At 34.1% G+C, this 13317-nt stretch overlaps 1 protein-coding gene across 1 annotated transcript in view; it reads left to right on the forward strand.

Moving 5' to 3' along the window:
- Positions 1 to 4619: 4619 nt before the first annotated feature.
- Positions 4620 to 13317, forward strand: part of LOC143236072 (titin-like) — a 162224-nt gene continuing 153526 nt past the window's right edge. The window contains 2 exon segments of the mRNA XM_076474339.1: positions 4620 to 4741; positions 5841 to 5871. Coding sequence (XP_076330454.1) covers positions 5849 to 5871 — 23 coding nt within the window. The 5' untranslated portion in view covers positions 4620 to 4741; positions 5841 to 5848.

Raw genomic sequence — 13317 nt, forward strand, 5'->3', positions numbered from 1 at the left:
AATATTGCGTGTGTGTTTGATAAGATCCGTAATACTGTTGAATGGTTGATTGAGTGTTTACTTTCAAATCTAGAAACTGCATAATAGGCTATCTGTGTTCTGATCAGTTATAGTGTTATTAACTCTTAGACTTACCGCTGAGCTAACATGTACATTTTAAAAGGATTGTTTGTTTATTGTTAAGCAACAAGCCATACAATGAACAATCTGTGCTCTGTCCCCTCAGGAAAATCGAAACAAGAATTTTAGCGTTATAAGTTGTCAGACTTTCCGCTGTATCACTGAGGGCACTTCAACAATCCTAACACAGAATAGAAAACTTCGCACGCGTGTCAACTAACAGTTTGTTTGTTTGTTTGTTTTTGAATTTAGCACAAAGCTACTCGAGGGCTATCTGCGCTATCCGTCCCTAATTTAGCAGTGTAAGACTAGAGGGAAGGCAGCTAGTCATCACCACCCACCGCCAACTCTTGGGCTACTCTTTTACCAACGAATAGTGGGATTAACCGTGACATTATAACGCCCCCACGGCTGGGAGGGCGAGCATGTTTGGCGCGACGGGGATGCGGACCCGCGACCCTCAGCTTACGAGTCGCACGCCTTAACACGCTTGGCCATGCCGGGCCATCAACTAAGAGAGAATGTACCGGTACCGAGAAGTAAACATGGCTAACTCTGTATGGCCTATAAGATACGTCACAAACATGAATTGTCTCATTGTTACTTTAATCAACAAAGAATCAAACAACATAGAAAGAAGTTATTAAAAACTGACCATAAAATGAATTATTTCGAAATAAGAAGTTTCCCACACGAGTTATGTAGAAGTTATTAAAAAATAACTGATTTTTATTTAGTTACATATTTAGTTCACAGATGGCACTTTAGATGTAGAGGTAGGTGCAGAGCAACTATTTCATTAAGAAATAGCAAAGCTCTTTCACCTGTCGTGATATTGACTGACAGGTCTAATCGGCATTAGATACAGCAAACCTGGAGTGGTTAACAAATTATTACATACCATTTTTAAGTTCTTAGAATTACTAAGATAATTATTACCTGTTGATGCTGTGGTCACTCTAGCCGCTAGGTTTTTTGTTTGCTTGTTTAAAGCTTAGAGCAAAGCGACACAATGGGCTATCTGCGGTCTGCCTACCACCAAGACCGAAACGCATTTTCTACATTGTGAGTTTGCAGACATTTTTATATGCAGACATTTTGCTGTACACTGAGAGGGGTAGTCCCCTCTAGGGGGAACAATAAGAATATCTTGTTGGCTCGTCAGCTGTTTTGAGTGATAGTAAAGCTAATTCAAATAAGATAATAATAGCAGATAACCATTGTTAAATATACATAAATGATATTTATTTCTTCATTCTTACCATAATTCTGATATGTAAATAATTTAAATAAAATAACTAGTAACTACAACACATTTACTTAATTTAGTTCACGTCATAAAAGTCATTATTTGTGAAAAAATGATGAAATGGATGGTGTTTCGACCACTACTGTGTCTGTCGAATCCTAGACGTTAACTTTATCCATAATCTTGCTGCTGTCTTACCAAGGTATGTAGTATGGTTGACAAATTAATAAGTATTATTATTTCTTTCAGCCATAAGTTCTTAGAAATCCAAAGTACTAATGTTAAAAAGATAAACAGCAAATATAACTTCTAAAGTTGCTGAAACAAAGACGTCATCAATGACCTTGAAACGCAAAAATGTTTCATCAAGTAAGACAGGCTGTGCGAAACTTTCTTAGTAGGTGGATGGAGGTTTTAAAACGGTATTCCAGCGCATTTCTTAAAGATTTATCACTGATATTACTTTTTGTTCTTATTCTAAAATATGAATCATTGGTTAATTGTTGTTTTCCTTTTTTAATGATTAGTAATAAATACATATTATTTGTTGTTCCACGTTCTCATGTTTTGTAAGCGTGGATCTTTGTCTTCTTTCATCGGCTGTCTTAACGGGCCCGACATGGTCAAGGGGTTAGGACGCTCAACTCGTAATCTGAGAGTCGCAGGTTAAAATCCTCATTCCACCAAACATGCTTGCTCATTTAGCTGGCACCCGGCATGGCCAGGTGGGTTAAGGCGTTAGACTCGTAATCGGAGGGTCGCGGGTTCGAATCCCCGTCGCACCAAACATACTCGTCCTTTCAGTCGTGGAGGCGTTATAATGTTACGGTCAACCCCACTATTCGTTGGTAAAAGAGTAGCCCAAGAGTAGGCGGTGGGTGGTGATGACTAGCTGCCTTCCCTCTAGTCTTACTTGTTAAATTAGGGACGGCTAGCGCAAATAGCCCTCGTGTAGCTTTGCGCGAAATTAAACAAACAAACAATAACTCTGGGAAGGAGGAAGCAGGAAAACTGTTGGGCTACTTTTTTACCAACGAATACTGGGATCGGCCGTAATATTATAACGCCCCAACGGCTGAAAGGGCGACCATGTTTGGTGAGACGGGGATTCGAGTCTGCGACCTCTCGCATTACGAGTCGAGTGTTTTAACCACCTGGTCATGCCGGGCCAACTAAAATTGAAATCGAAACCAGTAGTCACGTGTTAACAACGACATTGTGCCATCGTGTAGCACACTCGTTGCACAAAAAATTGACAAAACAAACAAAGAACAGGTAAGATGATTCTGAATTGAAAAGCTAATATGTAATCTAGACTCCTCGGACATAGGCCTGTATAACGATATGATATTTATGTAATCTAGACTCCTCGGACATAGGCCTGTATAACGATATGATATTTATGTAATCTAGACTCCTCGGACATAGGCCTGTATAACAATATGATATTTATGTAATCTAGACTCCTCGGACATAGGCCTTTATAACGATATGATATTTGTAGCATTTCATCGAGTAATTTCTGACAATAGTTCCGAACAGACAAGCGTGTTGTTGATGTAGATATATTACTGGTTGCCATTTTATTAGATATAAAGTAGTTATTGTTCTTTCATTACGTTTGTATTACTTGTTGTTATTTTATTAGATATAGACTACTGGTTGTCATTTAATAGGATCTAGAATACTAGTTGTTATTTTATTGGATCTAGATTACCAGTTGTTATTTTATTGGATGTAAATTACTAGTTGTTATTTTATTGGATCTAGATTACTGGTTCTTATTTTATTAGATATTGATTACTGGTTGTTAGTTTGTTAAATGTGAATAATTTGTTATTATATTTTTAAAATTGAAATTACTTAATGTTACCTTATTCTATATAATTAATGGTTCTAAGTTTTTCCAAATGAGGATCGCCAAATTATTTTTCTCTTTTCAATAATTTGTAGTAAATGGTTATTAATACTTTATTATTCCTTAGTCCTATTGCTTGTTTATGAAACCTGACTTAAGTCTGCATGTCAAAATTTTAAAATTTATTTATTTTGGAAGGCTAAGTTAGGAAGGAGAACAAAATCTCACCGTCTTGTCCAAAAATTACACCTGCCTGGCATGGCCAGGTGAGATAAGGTGTTCGACTCATAATTTGAGGGTTGCGGGTTCGAATCTCCATCGCACCAAACATGCTCGCCCTTTCAGCTGTGGGGGCGTAATAATGTGAAGGTCAGTCCCACTCTTCGTTGGTAAAAGGGTAGCCCAAGAGTTGGCGGTGGGTGGTGATGACTATCTGCCTTTCCTATAGTTTTACACTGCTAAGTTAGGGATGGCTAGCGCAGATAAGCCCTCGTGTAACTTCGCACAGAATAAAAAACAAACAAACAAAATAAACAAAAACTACAAAGAAAATTAGCGTTATTTTATATTTCGTTTCTGAAGAGCAGTGTTGTAATGCTTAATAAATTACATTTAACGTATGTACTGAAACATGTTTTTAGTAACTAAATCTAGTGTTTCTCCAAGATCACGAAATGCAATGAGAAATATTGTAATTCCTCTCGTCACACTTGTAAACATATCGTTACTTTAGTGTGAAACCATTAATGTGAATCCCATCTTCGGTGTGGAAACATTAATACGAATTTCATCTTCAGTGTGAATATACGAATGTGAATCTCATTTTCAGGGTGAAGCCACTAATGTTAATCCCATCTTCAGTGTGAAAACATTAATGTAAATCTCATTTTCAGTGTGAAACCACTGATGTTAATCTCATATTCAGTGTTAAGCCATTAATATGTATCCTACATTCAGTGTGAAACTATTAGCATGTATCTAGTCTTCACCGTGAAATCATTAATGTGAATCCCATCTTCAGTGTGAAATCTTTAACGTTACTATACAGTACTCTAAGTGAAACACGATTTGAAATTTTGAAAATAACGTATCTTAAATATGACATTTTCGTGGTTTCACGAGAGTAGTTACGATTAAGGAATCTGTAAGTAATGGGTTTACTTGCCGAAGGGGTTACGTGATATTAAGACTTTTGGAAGCTGATTAAAGCTGCTGGTTTTATGAAGGTTTGCGACAATTATTCTTTTTCATGGTTTGTCTCCAAATTCAGCAGTATACATTGAACCAGTGCTAAGGATGTTGGGATTCAAAATGAGGGGACCTGCTCCAAAAATGGCAGCTTGAAAGTTGATCCACAGCAGAGGTCTCACTGACTTTCTAAAATTAGAATCTCTTTTCGTTACGCACGTTCTTAGAATTTGCCTACAGTGTGAGGCTTTGCAGTATGGAACCGTCTGCTTTAGGCCTTTCTTAGCCACATTTTGACGATTCTCCAGGCTTATGTGCATTGTACGGTAGGTTTTGTTCACGATATATTAGGCATAGTTATTGCACTGGTCTTTTCTCGCGTAAACAGTTTCTTTTTTATGTATGTCATGACGATGTTTTAAAATTGATATTGGTATTTTTCGACAGAAATTACATTTTTTTGTAAATAGAAAAGAATATCTGAATTAATCGCGAAATCAGCGATACAGTTAAGAGAAAAAAAAACAACAGTTATTTGTTGTTTGGCCATTTTATTAATACTGATTTATTTACCGACAACGACATGTACTAATTGTCATAAAATTTATGATAAAACGTAATTAATAATTAGACGAATAATTTTACAAAAAGTAAAATATAAACAGTATCTGTTGATTTTACTTATTATTCTAGGCTCGAGATACTATGCTTCATCGATAAAGAGAAATGCATCTGATTTGCTTACAATAGCATGTATTAAGGTGTATAACCATAAGGCCAGGAAAGCCTGAATTTATCTATCCTTAATCTTCACCTTCCTCGACTTTAACAGAGTAGAACAGAAACTGGAAATAAACATTTCAAATTGAGTCTAAAGTATAATGAAACGTTTTATAGATATGACAGGTGCAAGTGTGTCTCACGTGAAAGTCAGCGAATTTCATGACGACTTATCTGTATAGGCTGGTCATCTTTATGTTTCTCTCCCGTAGCTATGAACCACATGTTTTCTCATAACTTAACACATCATTAATCTGTATTATTCCATTATTTATTTGTGTATAAAAAACTCACTCATTTTGACAGTTACATTAATCATATAGAGTTATTGTAATCACAGAAGTTGTTCTGAAGGTAAATAAAAATAAATCAAATTATAAAGTTTTAAATCTGAAGCTTTTTGATATTCTTAATTTACTTGCACGTGACATTTTAGATAACCGTAAATTTATATCTTATTATTTTTATAACAAAATATTCAAACTGAATCAACTGCTCTAAAATCTAGGATCGTATTTTATTCTCACCCGCCCATTTTGTGGTGCTGGACATAACGTTATTCTGATTAGTTACGTACATACATGCATGTGAACACATATATATGTAGGGCATATGTGATATCATCTTTTGTTTTTGATTTTTCAGATCAGGGAATGGTGATCCAACAAACCAAAACGTAAGTTTTAGCCGTATTTAGTAAATTGTTTTGAACAAATCGAATGTAGGTAACAACGGGTGTAATATTTAATAACTCCAGCCTTCATAGAAAATACTTGTCAAGCCTTCATTATAAATACTTGTCCAGTCTTCATAGTAAATACTTGTCAAGTCAACATATTAAATACTTGTAAAATCTTCATAGTAAATATCTGTAAAGTCTTCACAGTAAATATCTGTAAAGTCTTCACAGTAAATACTTGTCAAGGCTTCAGAGTAAATACCTGTCTGGTTCTCATAGAAAATACTTGTTTAATCTTCATAGTAAACACCTGTCTAGTCTTTACAGTAAGTACGATTCTAGTCGTAATTGTAAAGGCCTGTCCAGTTTTCACAGTAAATACCTTTCAAATCTTTATAGTAAAGATGTGTACAGTCTTCGTAGTAAGTACCTAGTAAGTACTTATTACTTTTCTAGTTTCCGTAGTAGATACCTTTCAGGTCTTCATAGTCACTATCTGTCAAGCCTTCAGAATAAATACCTGTCTTGTTTTCACAGTAAATAATGTCAAGTCTTCATAATAAATACTTCACAAGTCTTCATAGTAAATATCTGTCAAGTTTTAATAGCCAATACCTGCCTAGTTTCATAGTAAATATTTGTCTAATCTTCATAGTAAATACGTGACTAGTCTTCTCAATAAATAACTTTCAAATCTGTTTATTAAAGACCTGTCTGTTCTTGAAAGTAAGTGCATATCTAGTGTTCATAGTAATTAATTGTCTGGTTTTCAAAGTAGATACCTGTCAAACCTTCACAGTAAGTACCTGTCCAGTCTCCATAGTGAATACCTGTGCAGTCTTCAAAGTAAATACCTGTCTATTCTTCGTAGTAAATACCTATATAGTCTTGATACTAAATACTTTTGAAGTCTTCCTAGTAAATAACTGTCCACTCTTCATGGTTAAACCCTGACAAATCTTCATACCAAATACTTATTTAGTCTTCGTGCTAAATACCTCTCAAGTCTTCCTACTAACTACTAGTCCATTCTTCATAATTAATACCTGACAAGTCTTCATAGTAAATACTTGTTTAGTCTTCACATTAAATACCTGTCCAGTCTTCATAGTAAATTTCTGTCTAGTCTTCAAAGTAAATACCTTTCAAACCTTTGTAGTAAATACTATCTACTCTTCACAGTAAATACCTTTCAAATCTTTATAGTAAATACATGTCTAGTCTTCATAGTAAATACCATTCTAGACTTAATAGTAAATACCTTTTAAATAAATAAATTTTAAATACCTAGTAAATATTCAGATAATACCTGACAAGTCATTTTAATGAATACTTGTTTTGTCTTCATACTAAATACCTGTCTAGTCTTTATAGTAAATACTTTTCAAATCTTCATAGTAAATACCTGTCTACTCTTCCTTGTAAATACTTGTCTAGTCTCCGTTGTAAATACATGTCTAGTCTTTATAGTAAATACTTCACAAGTCTTCATAGTAAATATCATTCAAATATTCATAGTAAATACCTGTCTAGTGTTCATTGTAAATACCTGCCCAGTCTCCATATTGAATACTTGTACAGTCTTCATAGAAAATACCTGTCTATTCTTCGTAGTAAATACCTGTATAGTCTTCACACTAAATACTTTTGAAGTCTTCCAAGTAAATACCTCCAGTCTTCATGGTTAATACCTTACAAGTCTTCATACCTAATATTTGTTTAGTCTTCACACTAAATACCTCTGAAGTCTTCCTACTAACTACTAGTTCATTGTTCATAAGTAATACTTGACAAGTCTTCATAGTAAATACTTGTTTAGTCTTCATACTAAATACCTGTTTAGTCGTCATAGTAAATACCTTTCAAACCTTCATAGTAAATACCTGTCTACTCTTCATAGTAAATACTTGTTTAGTCTTCATACTAAATACCTGTTTAGTCGTCATAGTAAATACCTTTCCAATCTTCATTGTAAATACCTTTCATATCTTCAGTATAAAGACCTGTACTCTTCACATTAAATATCTTTCAAATCTTCATAGTAAATACCTTGCAAATCTTAATAGTAAATACCTTGCAAATCTTCATAGTAAATACCAATCAAACCATCAGAGTAAATATCTTTCAAATCTTTGTAGTCCATACATGCCCAGTCTTGAGATTTAATACCTTTGAAATATTCATAGTAAATAGCTGTCCAGTCTTCCATGTGAAGACTTGTCTAGTCTCCATTGTATATACTTGTCTGGTCTTCATAGCAATTAGCTGTCTAATCTTCATATTAAATTCTTTTTCAAATCTTCATAGTAAATATCTTTTAAGTCTTCATAGTGAACACCTGTCTAGTTTTCATTGGAAATATCTGTCCAGTCATCATAGTAAATACGCGCGAATCTTCATAGTAAATAAGCGCGAATCTTCATAGTAAATAAGCGCGAAGTCTTCATACTATATATCTGTCCACTATTCATAGTAAATATTTGTCTAGTCGTCATAGTAAATACTTGTGTAGATTTTGGTAGTAAATACTTGCCTGGTCTTCACAGTAAATACCTGTCCATTCTTCACAGTAAATTCCTTTGAAATCTTCAAAGTAAAGACCTATCCAGTCTTCACTGTAAATAGCTTTCACATCATAGTAAATTTCTGTCAAGTCTTTGTAGTAAATACTTATTAAATATTCATAGTAAATAGCTGTCAAGCAGAAAAATAGAAACTAGATTCAAATAACAAAAAAACAACACCTTCACACGTTTTTGAACACTGCAAATCAAATAAACACAACATAACCATAGAAAACACCAATATAGTAAGTAGAGAAACAAATATAAAGAAACGCAAAATCAAAGAAGCCTTACTTATACAGCAATCAAAATCAAAATTAAACCAATATAAAGTAACACCTTTATACCTATACAAATTAATAACCTAACATCTACTTGCAATATATTTTACAATCCCGTACCCGTTTATACTCCCATCCGTAAGACATGTGTCCGGCAACGGTCACTTTCAAACTCTCTTTCTTGACCTGAAGATGACCTAGGAAGGTTGAAACGTTGTTCTTTCCTTATTAATAAAAGTGTTAATACCCATACTAGCCGTAATGAGATACATTGATATTGTTAACTATTCTTCTGTAACATGTTATGTTAGGTAATATTGTTAACTGTTCTTCTGTAACATGTCATGTTAGGTAATATTGTTAACTGTTCTTCTGTAACCTGTCATGTTAGGTAATATTGTTAAGTGTTCTTCTGTAACGTGTCATGTTAGGTAATATTGTTTAGTGTTCTTCTGTAACATGTCATGTTAGGTAATATTGTTTAGTGTTCTTCTGTAACGTGTCATGTTAGGTAATATTGTTTAGTGTTCTTCTGTAACGTGTCATGTTAGGTAATATTGTTAACTGTTCTTCTGTAACGTGTCATGTTAGGTAATATTGTTAACTGTTCTTCTGTAACGTGTCATGTTAGGTAATATTGTTAACTGTTCTTCTGTAACGTGTCATGTTAGGTAATATTGTTTAGTGTTCTTCTGTAACGTGTCATGTTAGGTAATATTGTTAACTGTTCTTCTGTAACGTGTCATGTTAGGTAATATTGTTAACTGTTCTTCTGTAACGTGTCATGTTAGGTAATATTGTTAACTGTTCTTCTGTAACGTGTCATGTTAGGTAATATTGTTAACTGTTCTTCTGTAACGTGTCATGTTAGGTAATATTGTTAACTGTTCTTCTGTAACGTGTCATGTTAGGTAATATTGTTTAGTGTTCTTCTGTAACGTGTCATGTTAGGTAATACTGTTAATGTTCTTCTTTACCTTATCGTGCTGAGTGATATTGTTAACTGATCTACTGTAACATGTCATGTTAGGTAATATTGTTAATTGTTCTTTGTAACGTGTTATGTTAGGTAATATTGTTAACTGTTCTTCTGTAACATGTCATGTTAGGTAATATTGTTTAGTGTTCTTCTGTAACGTATCATGTTAGGTAATATTGTTAACTGTTCTTCTGTAATATGTCATGTTAGGTAATATTGTTAACTGTTCTTCTGTGACGTATCATGTTAGGTAATATTGTTAACTGTTCTTCTGTAACGTGTCATGTTAGGTAATATTGTTAACTGTTCTTCTGTAACGTATCATGTTAGGTAATATTGTTAACTGATCTACTGTAACATGTCATGTTAGGTAATATTGTTTAGTGTTCTTCTGTAACATGTCATGTTAGGTAATATTGTTAACTGTTCTTCTGGAATGTGTCATGTGAGGTAATATTGTTAACTGTTCTTCTGGAACGTGTCATGTGAGGTAATATATTGTTAACTGTTCTTCTGTAACGTGTCATGTTAGGTAATATTGTTAACTGTTCTTCTGTAACGTGTCATGTTAGGTAATATTATTTAGTGTTCTTCTCTAATGTGTCATGTTAGGTAATATTGTTAACTGATCTACTGTAACATGTCATGTTAGGTAATATTGTTTAGTGTTCTTCTGTAACGTGTCATGTTAGGTAATATTGTTAACTGATCTACTGTAACATATCATGTTAGGTAATATTGTTAATTGTTTAATTGTTCTTCTGTAACGTGTCATGTTAGGTAATATTGTTAACTGTTCTTCTGTAACGTGTCATGTTAGGTAATATTGTTTAGTGTTCTTCTGTAACGTGTCATGTTAGGTAATACTGTTAATGTTCTTCTTTACCTTATCGTGCTGAGTGATATTGTTAACTGATCTACTGTAACATGTCATGTTAGGTAATATTGTTAATTGTTCTTCTGTAACGTGTCATGTTAGGTAATATTGTTAACTGTTCTTCTGTAACGTGTCATGTTAGGTAATATTGTTAACTGTTCTTCTGTAACGTATCATGTTAGGTAATATTGTTAACTGATCTACTGTAACATGTCATGTTAGGTAATATTGTTTAGTGTTCTTCTGTAACATGTCATGTTAGGTAATATTGTTAACTGTTCTTCTCTAACGTGTCATGTTAGGTAATATTGTTAACTGTTCTTCTGGAACGTGTCATGTGAGGTAATATTGTTAACTGTTCTTCTGGAACGTGTCATGTGAGGTAATATTGTTTAGTGTTCTTCTGTAACGTGTCATGTTAGGTAATATTGTTAACTGATCTACTGTAACATATCATGTTAGGTAATATTGTTTAGTGTTCTTCTGTAACATGTCATGTTAGGTAATATTGTTAACTGTTCTTCTGCAACGTGTCATGATGGGTAATATTGTTAACTGTTCTTCTGTAACGTGTCATGTTAGGTAATATTGTTAACTGTTCTTCTGTAACGTATCATGTTAGGTAATATTGTTAACTGATCTACTGTAACATGTCATGTTAGGTAATATTGTTTAGTGTTCTTCTGTAACATGTCATGTTAGGTAATATTGTTAACTGTTCTTCTCTAACGTGTCATGTTAGGTAATATTGTTAACTGTTCTTCTGGAACGTGTCATGTTAGGTAATATTGTTAACTGTTCTTCTGTAACGTGTCATGTTAGGTAATATTATTTAGTGTTCTTCTCTAACGTGTCATGTTAGGTAATATTGTTTAGTGTTCTTCTCTAACGTGTCATGTTAGGTAATATTGTTTAGTGTTCTTCTCTAACGTGTCATGTTTAGTGATATGTTTAAGCGAATGTTGTTTAAATATGGTCTTAAGTAAACAATAACCAATGTTTTATAACAACCTTGTTAGTCCTATATTAATTGCTTTACCAGAAACATGGATACAAACTTTTCTTCTTAGTTTAGCGATACTTGAACTAAATACAAATAATTCACTTATTCATAGCCGTGTATGTACTGCTTTAATATCTCTTATTCCTGTTTTCACCCCTGGTGGCTAAGAATTAATTTAACAGTTAAACAAACAAAGCAAATATTCTTATTGTACCTTATAAATAGGACACCTAAAGGTTAAGTGGATAACGCGCATGACTCACAATCTGGGGGTCGCGGATTCGAATCTCCTTTCCACGAAACATGTTCGCCCTTTCAGACGTGGGGGCGTTATGATGTGATGCACAATCCCACTGTTCGTTGGTAAAAGAGTAGCCCATAGGCTGCCGGTGGGTGGTGATTACTAGCTGTCTATCATCTAGTCTTACATTGCTAAATTGGTTTTGTTTTTAAGTTGGCGGAAAGCCACACGAGGGCAAAATGTGCTAGCCTTCCCTAATTTAGCAGTGTAAGACTAGAGGGAAGGCAGCTAGTCATAACCACCCGCCGATAACTCTTGGGTTACTCTTTTACCAACGAACAGTGGAATTGATCGGTACATTATAACGCCCCCAGGGCTGAAAGTACGAGAATATTTGGCTTGACGGAGATTCGAACCCGCGGCCCTCGGATTACGAGTTGAGTTCCTTAACCACCTGACCATGCTGGGCCTTTGTAGTCAAATTAGGGACGGCTAACGCAAATAGCCTTCATGTAGTTTTGCGCAAAATTCGACCGAACCACATGCGCGAAATTTGTTTATTTGGAAACTTTAATGCTAGTGTTTCTACGGGTTAGTTAGTTCGCTCATACGAACTCAATGTTTTATGTTTTGAACATAAAAGTTTTTTGCATATTCTTGTATTTCTTTAAGCATGTTATGTACTTAGGATAATTTTAACATAAATGTCAGTTAACTTAAATAATATTTATCATACTGGAAATCACAAAACACATCACGTACACGTTTATAATTTTCTGGTCCTGAATGATAAACTGGTGCACTGACGCTGTCATGCATAGGTTATACACTACCTTTCATAGGTTGGTTAATTATCGAATCCTGGTTGATAAACTGGTGTACTGACGCCGCCAAGAAAAGGTTGTATACTACCTGGTTGATAAACTTACTGATGCCGTCAAGAAAATGTTGAATACTACCTTTCATAGGTTGGTTAATTATCGAATCCTGGTTGATAAACTGGTGTACTGATGCCGTCAAGAAAAGGTTGCATACTACCTTTCATAGGTTGGTTAATTATCGAATCCTGGTTGATAAACTGGTGTACTGATGCCGTCAAGAAAATGTTGAATACTACCTTTCATAGGTTGGTTAATTATCGAATCCTGGTTGTTAAACTGGTGTACTGATGCCGTCAAGAAAAGGTTGTATACCACCTTTCATAGGTTGGTTAATTACCGAATCCTGGTTGATAAACTGGTGTACTGATGCCGTCAAGAAAAGGTTGTATACCACCTTTCATAGGTTGGTTAATTATCGAATCCTGGTTGATAAACTGGTGTACTGATGCAATTTCCTTTATAACTTCTTTTTTTAATTTCATTATAGAGTGTAATAATGATTAATGCTCTAAACACGGTGTTTCATATTTCCGCATGTCTAGATTAAAACTATATTTTGGGCAAATTTAGCTTACTTGTAATATTACTATTACAGTGGGATTTACTACCGTTATAAT

Source organism: Tachypleus tridentatus, chromosome 13 (genome assembly GCF_004210375.1).
Source record: "Tachypleus tridentatus isolate NWPU-2018 chromosome 13, ASM421037v1, whole genome shotgun sequence".
Classification (NCBI taxonomy): Eukaryota; Metazoa; Arthropoda; class Merostomata; order Xiphosura; family Limulidae; genus Tachypleus; species Tachypleus tridentatus.